Below are 22,325 nucleotides of genomic sequence, written 5' to 3' on the forward strand. Positions count from 1 at the left end.
AAACATGTTTGTTTTTGTTAGTTGCTTTAAAGTGTTACTAACCCCACAACAGTAAAATCAGTCTGTATATGCAGTAAAGCATGCTTGTTATACTCACTGTGGAACCTAAGGGGTTAATCCTCTGCATTGTGTAAAAAAAAAAAAAAGCTGTTTGATCTTGGCTCCTCTGGTCCTCCTCTTCTTCCATAGTCCCCAATCCATCAGTTTATAGTACAAAGCCCTAGGAGGTATTCTGCACATGCTCGGTTTACTGTGTATTGCTAGAGAGTGTTTTATTTTTTGTTTTTTCTTTGTTTTTTTTGTTTTTTTTTTTGGGAGGGTGCATGTGATCAGCACAGGGCCAATCAGCACTGTCCAGACAGAGGCTCAGGGGTTATGCAGCCTCATGAGACAGTCGGAGAATAAAAACTCCTCCTACAAGATTAACCAGTGCTCGACCGGACACTGATAGAAGTCAGTGGCATCCTGACAGGGAGGTTAGAAGAATGTAAGAGTACCTCTTCTGTTCAGCAACAGAAGACGTGTATGGTGTAAGACAGATCCAGTTGTGTGCACCCTTAAACTCCATGATATTAATCCTCCCCTGTACTGTACATAAGACTTCTTTTTGGCAGTAATATTTGAGGGATTACATGTTTGTACTCATACAGCCTTTCAGTAGAGGAAGCTCTGCTTGGCAAACAGTGTTAGGGTGACTTAGGCCGCCTACACAACCCAGCACACTAAATTAAAAAAACCTGCCAGATCGCTGCATCAACACAAGCAATGTTGATGCGGCAATCTCCCTCGTTGTGCTATAGTATTTGGTCAGGGGGACCTCCTCCCACCAGAATACACTGACCAGAGCTGGCATATATGGGGGAATTTGGCTTTTGTGACCCCATCTCCTAGGTTACGCTTTACTATGCAACGTTTGACAAAATTGAGCACGTGATCAAATTGTCACATGTATGGTCACATGTTGTTTTGGTGGGGGGGGGGGGGGAGACAGTGATGTAGGGAATGCTGGGTATGGTAAATGCGTAGAGATTCTGTTAAAGTGATCTTCCCACTTTCCTTTAGATAGGAATAATGCAGCAGGTTCAGCCAGTGTGTCTTTTAGCATGTCAGCCCATAACTAAAATAACGATTTTTAAGAGGACTGTGCATAATTCTCCTGTCATGGTATTGATAAAGTGGTTGTTGAAATTGGTGTGTTTGGCTTTTTTTTCTGTATATGTATCATTGATCTGTTGTACCCCATGCAAGTTGTCTGCTTTTGCTATAGTTTTACATTATATGGCCAAAGGTTTGTGGACACCTGACCATCATCCTATATGAGCTTATTGGATATCCCAATCCAAAGCCATGATCGTAAATATGGAGTTAACCTCCACCCCCTCCTTTTCAGCTATTCCAGCCTCCACTATCCTGGGAAGTCTTTCTGCCACATTGTGGACTTTGTTGCTTATGCAGCCAAAAGAGTATTTGTGGGTTGAGTATCGATGTTCAATGAGAAGACCTGGCTCACAGTCAGTGTTTTGGTTCATCCCAAAGATGTTCAGTAGGCTTGAGGTCAGGGTTAAGTGGCCATAGTTACATAGGATGAAAAACACACAAGACCATCTAGTTGAGCCAATAGGAAAAAAAAAGATAGGTCAAACCATGTCTTTGTGGTTTGTGCACAGGGGCTGCTGGAACAAAGTAGAGCCTTCCCCAAACTGTTCCCACAAGCACACAACTGTCAAAAATTGGAAACGCACAATTGTCTAAGTCTCTGTATGCTGCAGTATTAGCAGTACCTTTTACCCAAACTTAATCATTCTGGAGAGGTGTTTACATGCAGTACTCAGGCCATAAGGTAGGTGTGATGGTCAGGTGTCCACAAACATTTAATCATTTAGTACATGTCCTCCGATTGTAACCAGAAAATGTAAGAGCAGATTTTTAATATCAAAATGATTTGTATAGTTATATTTGTAACTAATAACTTCTCCATCATTTCTCCCATTTCCCCCCCCCCCTCCCCCATCTCCCCTTTTTGAACACTGTGTGTGTGGTACTCCATCTGTCTTTGTCCCATGGCTTGTGTACTGCCTTTCTTCTAACTTGACTCCCTCACCATATCAGAAAGCTACACATTAACCTCAAGCAGGGACGATGTGGCAGAAGGCCAGGAGGACAGTGATGCTTCCAGCCCACTGCCACACTCCTTGGGTGAGAGGATCGGTTGGTCTATTCCCCCCCGCCCGCCCCACTCGATGGACGAGAGCTGGTTTGTTACCCCTCCCCCCTGTTTTACTGCAGAGGGTCCTGGCCAAAATGCGGTGGGAAGCAGTCCACTGGAGGACCTCCTTATAGAACATCCCAGCATGTCGGTCTACATCACAAGTGGAAGCATCGTGGTCGGGCGAGATGCCAGTGAAGTCACTAGAGACAGGTAAATGTACATATATACTCGATATTGATAATGAAAGAGTTAAGTAATGTGTAAAGTGTCCAAGCAGTAGCTGAGCTATAGGATGTGCAACCAGATCACAGCAGTCTCTCAACCTGTAAAATAATTATGGGGTGTAAGCTACCACTAAAAACTGACAGGGTGCATACCATGGCCTACCACCAGTACGTCTGACATGGATTCTGGCTACTAATGTTAGGTTCTCCCCTGCAGTTTTAACATTACGGGTTGATTTTGATTTGTGGCAGGCCAGTCCTGCTTATTCACTAATAACACAGTTAGGTCGTAGTCTTTGTGACCTGTCTAAAAAAAAATCTGGGCCTGAATGATCAGATGTATGTCTACAGCAGCTGGAAAAGATGGTGTTTTTATGGCATGTGATTGCACTAGTATATACGAGGGAGAATCCATGCATCAGAGCTTCTGAAAGGCAAGCTGTATCTACTTGTGAATAGAAAGTTGGACAACTGAATGACAGACAAGGCTTAAATCACAAACATTTAACACACATAGGACATTTTTTGTTCAACTATAACTTTCAAATTTCATCAGACCAAGTTTCACTACATGAAAAGAAGGTATCCCTATCATTTCTTCCTATTCTTGTATCTACTGTATTTTAATACTACTGTTGCTAGCGCCCCGTGTCTTCAAACTTTCCCTGTGTACACTTTATGGATCTGCAATACCTGAATGTCAAGAAAATATTTTTTCATTTTATGCCCTTCCTACCTACCTAGAAAGATCTCAGCTGAAGTACCAAATCAATCAAGAAGAAAAAAAGTTATTAGCAGTAGTTGGTCACTTTCAACTGGACTTGTTCTGTAATAGTGAAAACTTTTTATAGCTCACCCAAACCACATCTTTAGTTCCAGTGAGTGCCAGGAAGAGATATACTGTGGTGTGTGTGTGTGTGTATATGTGTATGTATGTATGTATGTGTATGTGTATATATATATATATATATATATATATATATATATATATATATAATATTAAACACCCTCTATAAAAGTATTGGGATGCCTGAAATTGTCCAAAATGTCTTGGTTTGCTGACGCCTTAAGAGTTCCCTTCACTGGAACTAAGGGGCCAAGCCCAACCCCTGGAGAATAACCTCACACCATAATCCCCCCTTCCACCAAACTCTACACTTGGCACAATGCAGTCAGGCAAGTACCGTTCTCCTGGCATCTGCCAAACCCAGACACGTCCATTGGATTGCCAGAAAGAGAAGCGTGATTGGTCACTCCAGAGAACACGTCTCCAGTGCTCTAGAGTCCAGTGGCGGCGTGCTTTGTATTTCACTTGGCGATGTAAGGCTTGGATGCAGCTGCTCTGCTATGGAAACCCATTCCATGAAGCTCTCTGCACACTGTTGTTGTGCTAATCTGAAGACCACATAAAGTTTGGAGGTCTTTTAGCTTTTGACTCTGCAGACAGTTGCTGACTTCTGCACACTGAGCGCTTCAGCATGTGCTGACCCTGCTCTGTCATTTTACGTGGCCTACCACTTGGTGGCTGAGTTGCTGTTGTTCCCAGTTGCTTCCACTTTGTTATAATACCACTAACAGTTGACTGTGGAATATTTAGTAGCAAAGAAATTTCATGTGTGGACTTATTGCACAGGTGGCAACCTATCAGGGTACCACGTTTGAATTCATTGAGCTCCTGAGAGCGACCCATTCTTTCACAAGTGTTTGTAGAAGCAGTCTGCATGCCTAGGTGCTTAATTTTTTTAAACGTGTGGCCATGGAGGTATTTGGAACACCTGAATCCATTGATTTGGAGGGGTGTCCCAATACTTTTGGCAATATAGTGTATATATATTTGAAAGAAAAAACAGCCAGCTCAAGGTTCCAGATACAAAACCTTCCATAAACAGTATATACTGTGAAGCGCTATTAAAGCATATCAAACATAAGACGCTAAATAAATATGTTCCGTGTGATAAAACATAAAATGGTTAATATGCAGCATATGAATATACCATGTGCTATAACATATATTGTGATCACATACCACATATAAGTGAAAAAACAAATAAGTCCAATGAATTTAAGTGCTGTTGTGCTCAAGAAGTGTATGACGAAATGCGTAGGGAGGTGGCTTACATGAAGTCATCACCTACAGTAGCCACCAGCTGGATGTTCTAGCACTGCTGCTTACTGATATGCTGGTCTATTGTCAACTTGATGTGAGTGCACTATTTTTACTTAATAAATACAAATTTTAAGGATATACTGCACCATGAGCTTTGATTTTATATATGTCTTTGTGCCATATGATTGGAACTGAAGTGAACAGCTGGAGTACATAACTTACCACAGGCATGTTTGGGATTTATCCCTCAAGCATTTATGGCTACTTGGTAGTATATGAGCAGATGGGTTCTGGTAAGCATCCAATTTTATCATTTTGTATTGGCCATAATGGTTGTGTTTTTTCACTTATATGTGGTATTTGATCACTTTTATCTTTATAATCACATTTTATACTTCTATATGGCATATTAACCTGTTTGTTTTATCACATGCAACATATTTATTTAGAGTCTGTTAGTCCTCGATTTACATGGCTAAAAGTGTGAAGTGCTAAATCACTGGGGTACAGATGTTAGGCATAATATGTGGAACCTTCCTAGACATGTAGGCAGGAGAAGAAATTGTCATTACATGACCATCGAACCGGGGTCTCAACTGGCTCAACAGTTTGGCATTCAGTGAATGCAAAACTAAATCAACTGCATGGAATAAGAGGAGCCAAGCCTTTTATGCCAAAATGCAACAAAGGTGGCATTTTTCTTTATCAAATTAGGTGATATCATTAAAATGTAATTTTATGCAAACATCACTTTGAGACTGTAATTTGCCATGTACATAGAAGGCAAAGAGTTGTGTGAGTAGAGAAATTAAATATTTTTAAATTACTACACTGAGAAGAGTTGTTAATAATGCATCAATGCCTTCTTTCCAGGTCACCGAGTAAAACCAGAGTGGAACGACGCACACCTCATCATGCCACCTCAGTCTCTGCCAAAGCCGCCATATTAGGAAAAGTGGGTCAAGTCTCACGGATCCAACGCGCCAAAGCTCAGGTGGACAGGCGCAAGCTGGGACGTAAAAATCTGCAACGACAAAATCTGGCACAAGCGTTCCAAGGCCGCAATGCAATGAGACAACGCAACTTTGTGTGCCAGCCTAGGCAGCGCCAGTTCAACCACTGAACTATTCTTTTTAGCTGTTTACATGAACAAGGGCATTATCTATCCTCAGAAACCCCGTCCGTCCTGCCTCATGGTTTGTCAGTACCGTCTCTTGCCTCTACTATCCCCTACCCCTAAGCACAAGATCACCATCACCCTTCTCCCTTGCTGTTTTGGTACTGAGCGTACTCCATTGTAGTGGAGTGTTGTAAGTAACTAATAGTAAAATGAAGAAGGGTGTTGGAAGCTTCCTCTAGGTAAAAAAGCTCTCCAAACCCTCAAAAGGCTTTTTTTTAATGTACTTGTTTAGGTTTTTAGCTGCTTTCTAAGACACATTTTATTTTAGCCAAGTTTCTCTTGAAGCTGTGCATGTGAGGGTATTGGTCAATAATCAGGCTTTGTTTCCCGGTCCTAAAGAAGAGTTGGAACATTGAAATTGCTAACTTTAAGTCCACAGCTTCACTAATATAAGTGAGTATCTTTCAGAAACCTCTTTGAAGCTCAATATCAGGGAATTAGACCAGACAACACTGAAATTATGTGCACAGTGCATTTTTAGTCCTTTATTTAATATAGTGCAGCAGCTTGTCCTATTAAATGAAGGTGTATTTTAAAAGGCTATGCATTATACACATCCGGTTGGTATGAAGACCATACACCGCTCTGTAGTAATCGCATCTCTTGCCAAAGGGACCTGCAATGCTTCACATTAGTAGAAAGTAAGAGCAGGTTTACGATGGCAAGTGGATGTAGATGAACGGATATGGAGAGAGTGGACTTCTGTTAGAAAAAGGCAATTGGTAATAAGGGTTCTTTAAATGAGGATGGAAATATTGAGTCTTTAAATGGTTAAAAAGTAGGGTTGCAGGAAGGACAAATTATTTAACAGAGGAACAATTTTGAGTGTATGTGTAGAGAATATTGTTTTTATTTTTTTGGGGTTCCTGCTTTTCCTATGGAGCTGTGCTGTGGTTCCTGCTGCCATTTTGGCAGGATTCATCATAGCGGTGTCAATCCCAAACAGCCTACATTTAACCAACCATTGAGAACAGTGTAACATCAAACTGTGAGGGCTAGATGCAGCTTGCAAACACCCTGCCATTTTGTCTACCCTTTTCACTTTGGTTATATCTGAAGCAAACTTTATTTCCATTATGGGGATGATAATCATAAGCTGCTAGCAGGCTTTCATCAAGCTTCAAGTAGTGAATCTTAAGCCCCTTTCATATGAGCGGACTGACCGGGTCTGCCTGTCTGTTTTTCAAGCAGACCTGATCAGACACTCTATTGCTCTCTATGGAATGGTGGGTGTAATAGGACATATGTCCATTTACACCCACGTGCATCTGATCCTGTCCACTAAAAGCAGACTGATGGGGATGCATAGAGGATAGCAGGTTGTCATCCGCTTGCTCAGTGGGGATCAGCAGGCAGATCCCCTGCTGAGCAAGCAGATCTGCTGCTGTGTCCGCAACGTGTAAAAGGGACCTTTTAGAGCTTACTGAAGACTGCTAGCAGCTTGTTTAAGATGACAGCACTCCCATTAATACATGTGTAACTTCCCCAAACTGGAGCTGAAGGGTGCTTAACAGATTTCAGTAGAACTGCTTGAATGGGACTAGAAGGTTTGAAAATACCTTGTAGTAGTCTGCTGTACACATTGCTCTTATACAAGCTGACACCCATGTGTACAAGGCATCAAAGCATCCTTCAGATACAGCTTGCATATGCAAAGCACAGATCTTTAACCAAGTTTTTAAGCAAACTATGGACTATGTACAACAAACAGACTGCCTGCAAGGTGCTTTAACAGACAGCTGAAAGCTTGCTCTACACCTTTCTCTTATAAATACTGCAGCCTGCCTGTACAAGGCCTCATCTGAAGGCACCACAGCTCAGCCATAAGGGCAAGACAAGGGTGGTTGTGACTACAAAAAGGCCCTACCTCCTTTCACTAGGCTGAATTCACCCTGACTTGCAGTAAAATGCAGGGAAAATGGATGTACATTTCCATCCATTTTATATTCTTTTTCACGTGCGTTGATCTGCATTTTAGCGCACTTGTAAAATGCAGTTCAATGCATAGACACATAAAAAAAGCAATAGTTTTGTGTCCTGTTCACATTATTATTATTAATATACAGGATTTATATAGCGCCAACAGTTTGCTCAGCGCTTTACAATATAACGGGAGACAATACAGCCTACAATGCATACCTTAGATTGTACGCCCCTTGAGGGTTAGGGACTGATGTGAATGTGCAATATGTATGTAAAGCGCTGCGTAAATTGACGGCACTATATATGTACCTGAAATAAATAAATACAGCAATAATACAGTTCAATACAAGAGGGATAGGAGGGCCCTGCTCCTTGGAGCTTACAATCTAAGAGGGAGGGGCTAGTGGTACAAAAGGTAGTAACTGTGGGGGATGGACTGGTAGGAGGAGTAGAAGATTCCATTATTAGCTGAGGGCAGGATGGACTGGTAGGAGGAGTAGAAGATTCCATTACTAGCTGAGGGCAGGATGGACTGGTAGGAGGAGTAGAAGATTCCATTACTAGCTGAGGGCAGGATGGACTGGTAGGAGGAGTAGAAGATTCCATTACTAGCTGAGGGCAGGATGGGCTGGTAGGAGGAGTAGAAGATTCCATTACTAGCTGAGGGCAGGATGGGCTGGTAGGAGGAGTAGAAGATTCCATTACTAGCTGAGGGCAGGATGGGCTGGTAGGAGGAGTAGAAGATTCCATTACTAGCTGAGGGCAGGATGGGCTGGTAGGAGGAGTAGAAGATTCCATTACTAGCTGAGGGCAGGATGGGCTGGTAGGAGGAGTAGAAGATTCCATTACTAGCTGAGGGCAGGATGGACTGGTAGGAGGAGTAGAAGATTCCATTACTAGCTGAGGGCAGGATGGACTGGTAGGAGGAGTAGAAGATTCCATTACTAGCTGAGGGCAGGATGGACTGGTAGGAGGAGTAGAAGATTCCATTATTAGCTGAGGGCAGGATTGGCTTCTCTGAATAGATAGGTTTTCAGAGATCGCCTAAACACAACTCTGCATTGTGTTCAAATGCATACATGTTATAGTCTGAACAGGACACATAGAAACAATTGTTTGTGTATTTGCTTTGACCTGCATTTTACTAGTGCGCTAAAACGTGCATAAAATGGATGGAAATGTACATCGGTGTTCCCTGCATTTTATTGTAAGTTGGTGTGAATTCAGCCTAATGGTTATTATTTCTTGTTTTTAGAATATTTTTTAAAGTTGATTGTATTAGAATTAGAAATTTGAACTCAAATGAAAAGATGTACTTACTGAAGATTAGGTTTTAAATGCATGTCTGTTGTGGTGTTTGTGTGGGGATTCTGAATTTGTTTTGCTGTGTTAATTTAAAAAAAAAATAAAAAAATGCAGCTATAAACTCAAACTCAATCTAGGTGCGCTTTAGAAAAATACAGAGGCATTAGGAAGGCTGGGTAGGCATTCTCAAACTGTTACTACTTCAGAATGAACCGCTAAATCCCAAGACACCATGGGGTTTATTTACTAAAGCTGGAGAGTCCAAAATCAGACTCCCTTCTGCATAGAAACCAATCCGCTTCCAGGTTTCATTGCCAAAGCTTCATTGAACAAGCTGAGGTTAGAAGCTGATTGGTTTCTAGGCAGAAGGGAGTCTGATTTTGGACTCTCCAGCTTTAGTAAATAAACCCCATGTTAGGTCAAGTGACCTGCAGTAGCTTTATATGTCGGTAAAGTCTTCAAACATTTTATCATTAAAGACTCTGCGATCCTCAGTTCCTGTCGCAACTTCACGTCCGTGACCTGGACCTGTGGAGCGGCAGGACCTGCGAGTTTTAATAGTTTGATATGCCCATCCCTACCTGCCTAATACCTTAGCAGTTTTCAGAGATGAACCTAAACTATGAAGTTGGGTCAGCCTTAAAATAACAAAAATGACCTAAACTGTTGTTTCAGGACAGCAACCCTACTCTGAGAGATTAGAACTGAGCTGAAGCATTGCAAGTCCCTTTACTGGTCACTAATAAATATGGATAATGTGCAAAATGCAGTACCCCATGTCTATCAACCTGCAATCTTCTCTCACTGTTCCACTGCTCAAGGTGGAATCCAGTCTAGTGAACTGCTGTATGTACTGCCTTATTCAATAAGCCTGCTTGCTAGGTATCAGGTACTCACAAACTCCTAGCCTCCGGTTCCTTTCTGTAAAATGTTGACTGTTGGTTGCCTAACGTGTTTTGGTACACGGATCGGTTACTGAGCATTTGCACATAATCCATATATATTACAGAACACTGAGATTTCCTGAATGCAGGCCGTCAGAAAAGACTCAAATTGTGTAAGGTTGTCATGACATTCTAAAGAACACTACTGCTCCTTTTATGTAACGTGCTTTTCAAAGAGGTTTATGGGATTAAACGAAAATGCCACCAAACAATTTGAAAGGAAATCGGTTGGGATGTATGGTGGCTGCCTTTGCTTTCTTCTGAAATGACCAGATTCCTGGCTGTCATGCTGATCCATTGGCTTCAGTACCTTTTTGAAGTCATCAGGAACCTCACTCCAGACTTTACTGATCTATACATGCTTGTTCCAGATCAGTGTCTAAAACTACCAAAGCCAGAGACATCCATGCAACTAGAGGTTTTAGAAGCTGGCAATTTCTGATTTTCATTTAGTATAGGCTTCCTTTAAATGGAGGGTGATTAGGATGCTTGCTGTTAAAGGTTATACTTTCTGTATGGATCTCCAGTATGAACATTGGTCAGCTTTAATTTCCTCTGTTGTCTTCCTTTTCTGTTGGGTGACTATATCTGGGATATAGAAGATTCTTTATTGGAGTCAGTTAAAGGGTTACTTCACCTTGACCACAAAACTGCATATGCCAGTAAGGGGGTGCCCTTGGTATAGGTGTAGGCAATTTCCATACCCTCCGAAGCTTAGCCAAAAAACTCCTAGAGATGGCATCATTCCATTCCTTTTTGCTAGGACATTGCTTAAATACTGCTATTAGTTGCTCACCCCACCATCACAAGAGTGAGCTTTCTCAGATTCAGACCCCATTGCATGCAGTCTATCTCCCCCATCCCAGTAGCTCTGAGCTCAGCGATGGAGCAGATGTGTTGTAGGCTTGAGAGCTCGCTCCTGTAATGGTGAGGGTGAGTGTTAACAGCTGGGAGCATCTTAGCAACCTCCTAGTAAAAAGGCCAGATGGGATGATGCCACCTCAAGAGTTTTTAGCCAGGCTTTGGGAGGTATGTAGATGGTCTACACCTATAGCAATTGCATTATTCAACTTTAGTCAAAGCTTCAAAGGCAGTTTTTTTTTTGGTAAAGGTGAACTAACCCTTTAAGCGAACACATAACATTCCTTTTCCTCTCACCTCTCAAGTTTTTATTGCTGCCTGTGTCTTTATTTGGGAGATTTTCCACCACTTCCTGTCTCAGCGATGCCAAGAAACTAGGGTGCATGTGGTGCTGAGATATGAGGACACAAATATCAACTAATCAGGACAGGTATTCCAACCCTTCCTCCAGACAGGAAGTGAGGACAAATTTCCCCCCCCCAAGGGAGTCACAGACAGTAAAAACTTGAAACGCTTACCCTGCCTCTGTCTAAAACTAGGATTTGGGCTTTCACAACCGGACAGCTTATCTTCACAGTGAGCCTTGGCGGTTAAGTATAAACCATGTTAAGTGCCCTCATCACCCTCCAGAACTTGATCAATAACTTTCTGTAGAGCTTTGTCTTAACTGTTAACATTTTCAGATTACGGCTAAGAGACTGGTTATAGGATAAAATGACTGAAGAAGCATTTACCCTGTCACCAATGTTTAGTAACCCACCACTTTGTAATCCACCTTGTACATAAATCCTAAAAACAAAAAAAAAAGGTGCTTAATAATTTTCTTTAACGACGTGTAAATATCTTAGAACACTATTGAAGCATGTGTGAGTATTTGGTGACAGTGTTTTTACAACTGGGAACGTGCATGGTTGGTGTCATCCATTCTGTTTAGACACAGAGACACATCACGGCTAGAAGATTATAGTTTTGCTCCATTGTGTTTTGTAACGGATTGACTTTTTCTTTTGGGGGGCCATTCAGGCTCTTTTTGAAAGTATATGCGACTAAGAGCAAATCTGTGTGGACTCAGGGACCCTAACAGCTAGTGATAAAAGGCAATTTGATGTCCATGTTTTATTATGGTGTACATTGATTAGTGCAGGGAGACTTTTTAAGCACATTTGTATCTTATTTTAGGGTCATTTTTGAAGGGAAAACTGCAGTGAGAAAATAGGCTGGCTGCTTTTGCTGATCTTTCCTGAAAATTGTAGTATTAGAACTTCATGCTTTCTAAAGCTAGCCATACAGGAATTGAAATTTGGCTGGACCCTGGCTGAACAAAAAAAAAGTTATGAATGTACAGGCTGCCTAAGTTGCTTATGTGGAATAGATTCGTACATTAGCAGTTCTTGACTGTGTTCCAGGCCAAAGCTCAAGGCATTACATACAGCCAAGCAACTGACATTTTCAGGAAAGTGCAAACTAAACCATTGCTACTCCTAGGGAATTCTGGCAGGTTGTGTTCTCTGTGACACGTGCACTGTAGTTTGTTTGCCTGGTGCAATAGGAAAAAATTTGATAAAGAAGGAAGGGACATGTAGATCTATACTATACATCACGTGGTTTAGTATACGTTGGATGGCTCACATCTGCATTTCACATAAGTGCCTAATCATAATGATTTAAAACCTTTGTAGTGTCTCTAAAGAATAGAAATGGGCAAATTCCTGCCATAGAAGACCTATTATACCCAACTCTCTGGTGGCCCATGTTTCCTACCTTATCTCTGTTCCAGTACTGCAAACTCCGTCATTTGTTTTCAGCATTCAATGCTTCTGGGAATGTCGAATGCTTGTGCTCCACGCCACGTGCCCTTCGAACCTTGGGTTACTAGAGAACTCGGTAGTGATATAGGAGTTGGCGTAAAGGGCCATGGCGCATGGTGGGGGGACACAGGCATCCGATACCCCGAGAAGTGTTGAAAGCCGAATACACTAACTGAGGCTGTAGCACTGAAACCAAGAGAAGGTTGGAGACACAAGCCACTAGAGAAACCTGTATACTCTTTTGTAGGAAACTGCCATTTTCAATTCTTTAAAGACTTGGCAGGCTCACTTTTTAAGGCAGCATGTGATATTTGCTTATTTGAACTCTCCTGAGTTTTCAATAAAACCTTCCAATGTTTGGTTCACTATGTGGCCCTTCCTTCTTTAATCGTACATCATTTTCAGGAGGTCAGCCTCCAACTGCAGGTTTCCTTGAAGCACAAACAAGCTTTGTGCCTCAGGACTTAGAGGTGTTCCTTGTGTATTGACAGCTGTCAAGACTTCCAGCACCATATGTAACCAGGCAGAGGTGGACTTGGCCAGCCTGTTTCAGAAGTTGGTCATTTCCTCAAAAAGCTGAGACAATGGTGCTTCCCTCACTCTGTTTTAATTATGAGCTTTTAGTATCTGCTTAGACTTTTCTGGTCATTTATGTTAGCATTTTAAACCTAAGCAACCATGCATCTGTTCAGTTATTTTAATACTTAATCTGTAAATTGTAGTTACAAAATGGCCACCATCTTGATTACATGCAGATTATATTCTAGAATAGTTCCATGGCTATGCTGTGTGTATATGTTGTTGTAGTGCAGAACATTCACATTTAATCTGGAACCTTTATACCGATTGTAGACTTTGTGTCTGAGTGTTATCAGACCTGCCAGTGCAAATGTTTACTGGCTCTCCAGAGCACTGAAAGGCCTATGCCACTAGAGAAACACTGCTGCACCATGAATGCAGTTATCAGTGCTTAGTGACACTGCTGAGGAGTATTTCAAATTCAGTGGGTAATCGGCTTAATTTCAACCTGTTGGTTGCTCACATTCACTGTATTCTGTGGTGAATACTCACAAAAGATGCTTGCCATCCATTACTTAATAACAAAAGGAATCCCTCCCCCCCCCAACAAAAATCTATATATATATATATATACACATATATATATATATATACACACACACACACATTTATTACACAAAAAAAAACATTTGATCCTATTGCTTGGCATGGCCTGGTCTAGCTGCACAAAACATTTCTTTTGAAAGACCTCTCTCTTTTATGAATGCTCTGCAAAACCAAATTCTATCATGAGGTGGCAGTGCTTGTAACTGTGATTCCCATTCATAATAAATGCTGGATATGCAATGCATTAAAATGCACTGGCCTATTCAATTGACATGAAAGATAAAATGCAGCAGACAGGCCCTATTTGTTTTTTTTTTAAAACGCATCGGGTGAGGACAGGCTGTTCATGTTGCTACACAAGTAGGCAGGCAGAAGTCACAAAACCATATATTTTTTTTTTTTTTTTTTTTTTTAGAGACCATTCTATCAATGCATGATGTAGGTGTTTGTGTAGCTGGTGAATGGCAAAAAAAAACCCAAAACATTTTAACTGTAACTTTTCTAATCTGTAATATTAAACACCATCTGGTTGCATAGGAACAGTTGTCATAGCTATCAGTGTGCAGTTATAAACATACAAATAAGTATTGTAAATTATCCAGTTAAACTTGAGTGAGCAACAAATGAATTTAAAGGCGCAGTCCACCTTTCTATGTTTTATATAACACCCATATTTTGAGGGCAATATGAAACATGGTTGCATTCCCTAACCCCACACTCTCAAACTTCACCCTTTCTCCCATTTACCTGAAGTGCAAGGTGCTTCTTCCAGGCAACCTTCTGTCTGTGTTTGAATTCCACGTGACTGGGCATGGCTCAATTCACACAGTCGTGCCACCCATCCACAGATCTGTGAATGGAAGACTACAAATCCTGTCTGCCACTGTGGCAGATGGACTCTGAGATCTCAATGGAGCACAAGAATGATGCATCACAACACGCTGACTACTTCTTCCAGCACCATTAAAGGTAGGTCTGTGCCTCCTTATGGACCTGGGATGTAAATATTGCTGAAACCTGTATATTGCACCCGTGAAGCATTGACTGTGGTTACAATGCTCTGCAGGTTTTAATACAAAATGTAATAATCCATAATTTTTCTTTTATGTGGGTGTATTTATACATTTTTTTTTTTTTTTTTTTAAAAAGGTGGACTAAGCCTTTAACTGCAATCCCGAAATGCACGGCTCTCTGGGAGTTGCGATGCCATTCATGACTTGGCATTGGTCACATGACCAGCACAAAAGAAAGATTCTAAGAAGCAAATATTTCTGTCCTGTTATGTTTTTTTTACGATTGTTTACTTCCATGAACAATATAGGCCCAGTTGAAAGATTCTCCAAAATGCTGCAACAGGGTGACATGTAAAATAGCGATTTATTTCACCTTAGAATAAACAGCCTTTTAGATCTGCAAAAACCATCGACATGCCATCTAACCTCATAGGTTTGTATTTTATGTTTACTTCTGTTTTAGTTGTATATTGCTGGATGTATGTCATTAGATGCAACCTGATATCACACAGCTTTTTGGTGCTGTTACAGGTCAAAACTATCAAATATCAAAGTTTTGTTTTGTTTTTTCTAAAAGTTGCACCAGATTCCATAAGGAATAAAATGCTTCAAGTTGTGGATCTGGTGTTATATTTTGGGTGCTAGTTTTGATATTTTGCAGTTTTTAGTGGCTATGCTATTCCAGTGTTTGAGAGCTCAGTAACAGATCATAAACCTACAATAGGAGTCTCCAAGTCCAAACAATAGTTTTGTGTGCAGTGAAATCAATTGCAGCAATATGAAAAATCTAAAAAAGAAAAAAAAGATGCACTATGTAGTAGTTGTACATCTTTGCAGTATATACAATGCATGTGCCTTTCTAGTCATTTTTGCATGGAATTTTGTCACAGATTGTGGTGAAGTATTGGACTGGTTGATGTTCTCTAGCAAGAACACTGTATGCATCCTACTGCGTTGTGAGCAAATGAGTTTTATAATTTAAAAAACAAAAAAAAACCTTCAATATCCCTTTTATAGGGTCAAAACCAGCAACAGGCAGCGCGAGAGCTTGAGAGTGGGATGTGTGTTAGATATGGAAGTTGATGGGAATTACAGTTCATGTAAACCGTTATTTCAGTTCACTTTTGTTTCAATCTAAAGTGGCCTTGATCAGATTCAAGAGTTGGTACAAAACAAGGGTTGCTAGATACAAAGCTTCCTCTGATTGGCTGAGGCTGGCAGATGACATCATGATCTCCATTTTATCCATTCAGAGGAAGCATTGTTATCCAGAAAATCCTAATGGCTAAGCAGCACTCAGCCCGGAGTGGAGAGATAAGGCAAGCCATTGATGATGCGATTTTTCTTTTACAACCAAGGGTGGAAGGAAAGAAAATTGCTTGATTCTCCCCATCTACACAGTCAATGTTGATGGGGGAATTCCTCCTGCAGTGCTATTGTGTTCTACTGGTAGGGAGACTTCCCTGCTGGCAGAACACAAGGATCTCAGCTGATGGCAATACCCGTCAGTAGTAATCAAAAATGCCAAAAATCCAACAGGCTCGATGTACTGAAGTCAGTTGATGAATTCAACTTCAGTACAACCAGTATGCTCATAGATGGAAAAATTTCAGCTGGTTCAGTAGGGACTGATCGAGATTTGATCCAGCTATGGCCAAGCTTTAGTCTCTATCCCACTGCTGGAACACAGCCCTGTATACTGTATGTAGCTGAGGCTACATACAGTCCCGTACAGTGCTGCTGCCTATCTTAGTGAAGTAAATTGTTTGGACCAGCTTGGTCCAAAAGAACGATTTAAACTTCACTAAAAGCTGGAGATCAGCTTAAACTTTTTGATACTGGTTTGGGTTGAAATGACATTTTAATCAACTCTTGGACCAAGTATAAGATTGCCTCGTTGGCGAGTCATTCACCTATGTACAGCAGAGGGCATTTTGCAGGTTCAAGTCATATTCACCAGACTAGCCTTAGAAATACAAGACCCTACTGATGTTTCTAGAGATGCAACACCATATGGACAAAATGCTCTGCTGTGTATAGGTGGAAAGCAAGATCTTCAGATGCATCTATGTAACCCCATCACTCCCTGTTTAGAGCTCTCTGCCCTCTGTACTGTCTGTGTGTGTATGTATGTGTAGTTTAATGTTCTGGTAATAAGAAGCGTAGTGCAATTAATAGAATATACAACATTCATCCCTGCCGTGGCAGGCGGTGAAGCCTTTTAACCCATTGTATGCCTTACAACAGAACATAATTTCGGAGGATGGACATAAAGGGTTTGGCAGGCACTGTTAAAGGAGAATTCTAAATCTCTCATACTAGCAGCTTCCTGCAGTGTGTGTTACTTGCTGTACACAATTGTCTCCATGCCTGTGAAGTGACCTCCTTTCATTTCTGAGGTTCACTTTTTTTTTTTTTCTTCTTTTTGGTAGTAGATAAAACAACCCGTCCGCTGGCACTGAGTAACAAGTATGTGTTCCCTGGATGTTAACGGTTTACAGTGAGTGTGTGTGTTTTTGTCTCCCTCTTAAAGGGAAGCAAATGTGATTCTAAATATATATAGTGTGTTGGCTATTGGTGTGCGCAGATGTAAGATAATGCATAATCACTAGTGGGTAAGATGGCTGAGTACAGCGGAGTGTAATTCATTTATTCTGGTATGGCTGTATGCAATTTATAACTGTATTTTTTTTTTCCCTTTTTGTTTTTGAAGTGAGTCTGTTCTACTGTAACATGTCACTGACAAAAAAAAGTATAAAAGGATAAAATATAAAGAAATAAAATATTAATTTATTCTAATTTGTTGGCTCTTTGCATTTTCTTTAGTATATGCAGCATTAGAACTTCAACCAGCCAAAACTTTTTCTAGGTCTGGATAGAGCAGAAAATTGTTGCAATCCCTGTTAATTTCCTGGCACACACACAATAAAAAATGAAGGATATACTGTATGTTGTCAACACACCATGAGTCTGTAATGAATAGCATTTAGTTAAAGGGTAACTCCACTTTTGTGGGGGGAAAAAAAAAAAATATACTGTATGCTATTGCAGAAGGTGTACAGAACGCCCCCTAGAAATGTCATTTCCTGTTTTGTGTGATTGGCTTACTGATTTTCCCAGAAGTCTGCACTAAGATACAACCCAGATTTTTGTCACCCCCCTGCAACAAAAATGTAATTTATGCTGACATATTCCCAAAGGGAATTCATGTCTAAGGGATGCAGGCCCTGCCACTTTCTTCATTAGAGCCCTGCAGGTGTAGCAGCTGATTGATATATTAAAACCACTCCCATACAGATTCACTTTGGACATGGCCATAGACAAACCGCTATTTCTTCGGAACAACAAAAGGTAGGAATCTGGAACAGTTTAACCACAAGCCTACAGGGCACTTATACCCCCTTCCTGCCCAGGTCAATTTCCAGCGCTGTCGCACTTTGAATGACAATTGCGGTCATGCAACATTGTACCCATATGAAATTTTTATAATTTTTTTGTGACAGCTCTATTTTGGTGGTATTTAATCAGCTCTGGGTTTTTTATTTTTTCTTAAACCAAAAACCACTGAAAATTTTGAAAAAAAAAATTTCTTAGTTTTTGTTATAAAATTTTGTAAAGTGATTTTTCTCCTTCACTGATGTGCACTAATGAGGCTACAGTGATGGGCACTGATAGGCTGCACTGGTAGGTGGCACTGATGGGCACTGATACATGGCACTGACTGGCACCACTGGCATTAATGGGTGACACGGAAAGGCAGCTCAGATGGGCACTGACAGGTGGTGCTGTTGGGGCTACACTGATCATCAGTGCCCTGATGATCAGTGTACATGTCCCCTCCGTGGAAAGCCAATTACCGGCTCTCCTCTCCTCTCGAGCTGTCAGCGTGACAGCTCGAAAGGAGAGAAATGCAGATAACCGGCATTTCCCTGTTTTACATGTGATCAGCTGTGATTGGACACAGCTGATCACATGACCGAGCCGACGTCTTCGGCTCTTTCCGTGATCGGTGATCCGCTGTGTCCGAGGTACACAGCGCACCACTAATCGCCACGCTGTTCGCTCCCTGAGCCGTGCATGCGCGGTGAGAATGGGAGGACGTCATATGACGTCCTCCCAGAACGAGAGAACCACCTTGCGCCCGTCATATTACTATAGGGCGGGCGGGAGGTGGTTAAAATCCTTGCAATGTACATAGATCACCCAGAAGGGAATGCTTTTTTTTTTTCCCTCAACAAAAGTGGAGTTACTCTTTAACGTGAACAAAATAAATTATTTGCATTATTGCATACTTGCATTTCTCCAGCTTGGCACATGAACTGCTGGGAAAGCTGGAAATCAATGTAGTAGTCATAGCTACTGCTGCAAAGAGCTAATGCTGGCCATGAGACTGAGGAAAAAAAAAGAAAATAGAATTCCCCGTTAATTTTCACTTTAACCGCTTGCCGACCACAAATAGCTGAATGATGGCTTCACTGCGGCCGGTCAGTTCTGAGAGGGCCTTGTATGACGTACTCCCAGAACACGCCCTCGGCAATCTCCGTGATCGCTGTGTCCTACGGGCACAGCTGATTGCATGATGCGGTAAAAGGCCAATCAGTGTGGCCTTTTACCACATGATCAGCCGTGTCCAATGACACAGCAGATCGGTAAATTCAGTTGCCGGTTATCGGCTGCACTTTCCTCACGCTGTCACGGCGTGAGGAAAGTACTGCAGATAACCGGCAATTGTGAGAGGAGCGATCGGCACCGATCATCAGGGCACTGATGATCAGTTCCCAGCAGTGCTGCCCATCTATGCCCAGCAGTACCACCCACCTGTGCCCAGCAGTGCCACCTATCAGTGCCCATCATTGTTGCATCTCAGTGCCAGCTCATCACTGATGTGCATTGATGAGACTGCACTGATGGGAACTGAAGGAGAAAAATTTTACCGGTTTGCAAAAGTTTATAATAGAAACAAAGAATTTTTTTTAATTTTCTGATATTTTTTTGTTTATAGCACAAAAAATAAAACACCCAGCAGCGCGTACATACCACCAAGCCAAAGCTCTATTTGTGTGAAAAAAATGCTAAAAATTTCATATGGGTACAATGTTGCATGACCGCGCACTTGTCACTCAAAGTGCGCTGAAAGCTGAAAATTGGCCTGGGCAGGAAGGGGGTACAAGTGCCCGGTAGGCAAGGGGTTAAATAATTATTTTTGGACAAAGCTGACCCTAATGAACTATTTTAATTAAAAAAACACTATGGGCGCTAGCTGTGCTGTAGTAGCATTACCTAAATACAGTACGCGGTGCTGTGTTCTGGTGGCAGTACCAGCACGCTTCTGTCTGCTTCAGGAATTAAAGAGAGTCAGGTTAAGTCCTTCGCTAATGGAAATAACAGCCCAAGCAAAAGTGAAACTAAACCTGGAATTCTACTTTAAAGTATTAATCAGTAGCTGACCCGCTTGCAGAAAATTTACTACGAATGGGGGCAGGTGCAGCCATGGCTAAGTACGTGTACGTTGATGGCTTTCTTCCGGGTTTAGTTCGTGCCCCTTGCTGTGATTGGACACAGCAGGAGTTTGCCTACTATTGTGCCTGAAACCTGCTGATCAGCTGTGTCCAATGACAGCACAAACTTCTTTGTTTACAAACACACAGAACTCTGTGTACACTGAACAGCGAACCGGCTGTTTATTCTCCCTGAAAAGCAGGGAGAAAAACAGCCAGATCTGTGAATAAAAGCAGTACACATTACATGTCAGGCACACAGTTAACCCCTTGATTGACCCTTAATGCTAAACCCTTCCCAGCCAGTGTCATTAGCACAGTATTATTACTGATCAGTGCATTGGTGTCAATAGCGGTGTCAGTGTCCCTCCCAGCCAGTGTCTGTTAGCGTCAGATTGTCCACCACACTATCAAAATCCCACTATAAGTTGATCACTGCTATTACCAGTATAAAGTCTATAGCTGTGTAAATGCCAGTATAATATACCAGTTTCGTAAATACTATAACAGCCCAATCAAAATACAATATTTTTTTTTTCTACCAAAGAAATGGAACAGAATGCATTTTGGGCTTAATTTATGAAAAAATTTGATTTACTTATCACACATGTTTTATATCAGAAAGTAGAATATATTGTCATTTTTTCACAAAATGTTTGGTCTTTTTTTAATAAAAAAAACCCAAAACTCAGTGATCAAATACCACCCAAAGAAAGATCTATTTGTGTGAAAATAAAATTGATATAAATTTCATTGGGGAACAGTGTTGCATGACCTGAGCAATTACCAGTTAAAGTAAGCTGCTTGCTACAGGCGCAAACACATAGGAAGAGGAGCGGGTAAGTACGACATGTTAATTTAATGCAAAAAAAATAAATAAAAAATACCTCCAGGGAGGCTACAGAACATCCCAAATTTTGGGTTGTCCCCAGACCAGTAACAGAGAGGAAACCTTCCAATGGGGACACTAGTTCTGGAGACCTGGGGGGCCCCCAGGAATTCCCTTAATATGCAGGGATTTCCCCTCACTTCCTGTTTTTGCTATGGGACAGGAAGTAAAGGCAGATCTCCCCAATGGCAAGAAAATGTTTAAAAAATTACTGCTTATAACGTATCCAAAATGAGAAAACCGTAGTTCTACTTTAAGCGTACATACAGTGTGTGTGTGTGTGTGTATATATATGCCAATCAAATCCACATCCTTGTTAAATGACTTCCAAAAAGGAAGGGGACTATTCTACTGCAAAGCAGAAACAAAGCTTAAAAAACATTAACACATTAAAGATTCTTTATAGTAAGCATATCACATTCATATAATTGGATGTAAATGCCTTTAAAGCTGAAATCCAGGTATTTATTTTTTGCAGTTACTTTGGCCCAGCTTGGACATATTCCACAGCTGTGCAATTCCTAATGAAAATGAGAATCACTGTAGTTAGCCACCCCTCCTACAGTGACTCTTGGGGGTTTATTTACTAAAGCTGGAGAGTCCAAAATCAGACTCCCTTCTGCATAGAAACCAATCAGCTTCTAACCTCAGCTTGTTCAATGAAGCTTTGGCAATGAAACCTGGAAGCTGATTGATTTCTATGCAGAAGGGAGTCTGATTTTGGACTCTCCAGCTTTAGTAAATAAACCCCTAGATGTCTTCTGGGCCCTGCTGCATGGTAACCACAGGGGTAGCTCACTCAGCACAAGCATCATTCAGAAAATGCCTTGCATTTTTCTCAAACAATGGAAAGCTCTCCAAGCGGAACAAATGTAACTAAGCTGAATTCCAGTTATTTTATTTGCATAAAGACTAAATACTTAATTGAACAAGTAAAGGTGTTCATTTTTTTTAAAATAAAAACAGCACAAAAAAACCCAGTCTGTATATGCAGTAAAACATGCTTGTTATACTCACTGTGGAACCTAAGGGGTTAATCCTCTGCATTGTAAGCAACTTTGATCCTGTCTTCTCTGATCCTCCCTTTCTTCTACTGTCCCAGTCCATCTGCTGATAGAACAGAGCCTTGGGGGCAAGCTGCACAAGCTCAGTTTGGTGTGTATTGCTAAAGAGGTTTTTATTTTTTCTTTGGGAGGGTGCTTGTGATCAGCACAGGGCCAATCAGTGCTGTCCAAACAG

General features: G+C 41.2%; 1 protein-coding gene across 1 annotated transcript in view; it reads left to right on the top strand.

Moving 5' to 3' along the window:
- The window catches only part of TP53INP2 (tumor protein p53 inducible nuclear protein 2), a 45,840-nt gene extending 28,342 nt beyond the window's left edge, over positions 1–17,498 (top strand). Inside the window, exons 3-4 of the mRNA XM_089673295.1 lie at positions 2,110–2,419; positions 5,414–17,498. Of these exons, the coding sequence (XP_089529421.1) occupies positions 2,110–2,419; positions 5,414–5,663 (560 nt within the window). The 3' untranslated portion in view covers positions 5,664–17,498. The remainder of the gene's footprint in view (positions 1–2,109; positions 2,420–5,413) is intronic.
- Positions 17,499–22,325: the final 4,827 nt, after the last annotated feature.

Source organism: Staurois parvus, unplaced genomic scaffold (assembly GCF_062004578.1).
Source record: "Staurois parvus isolate SC_StPar_1 unplaced genomic scaffold, SC_StPar_1.0 ptg000137l, whole genome shotgun sequence".
NCBI classification, from domain to species: domain Eukaryota; kingdom Metazoa; phylum Chordata; class Amphibia; order Anura; family Ranidae; genus Staurois; species Staurois parvus.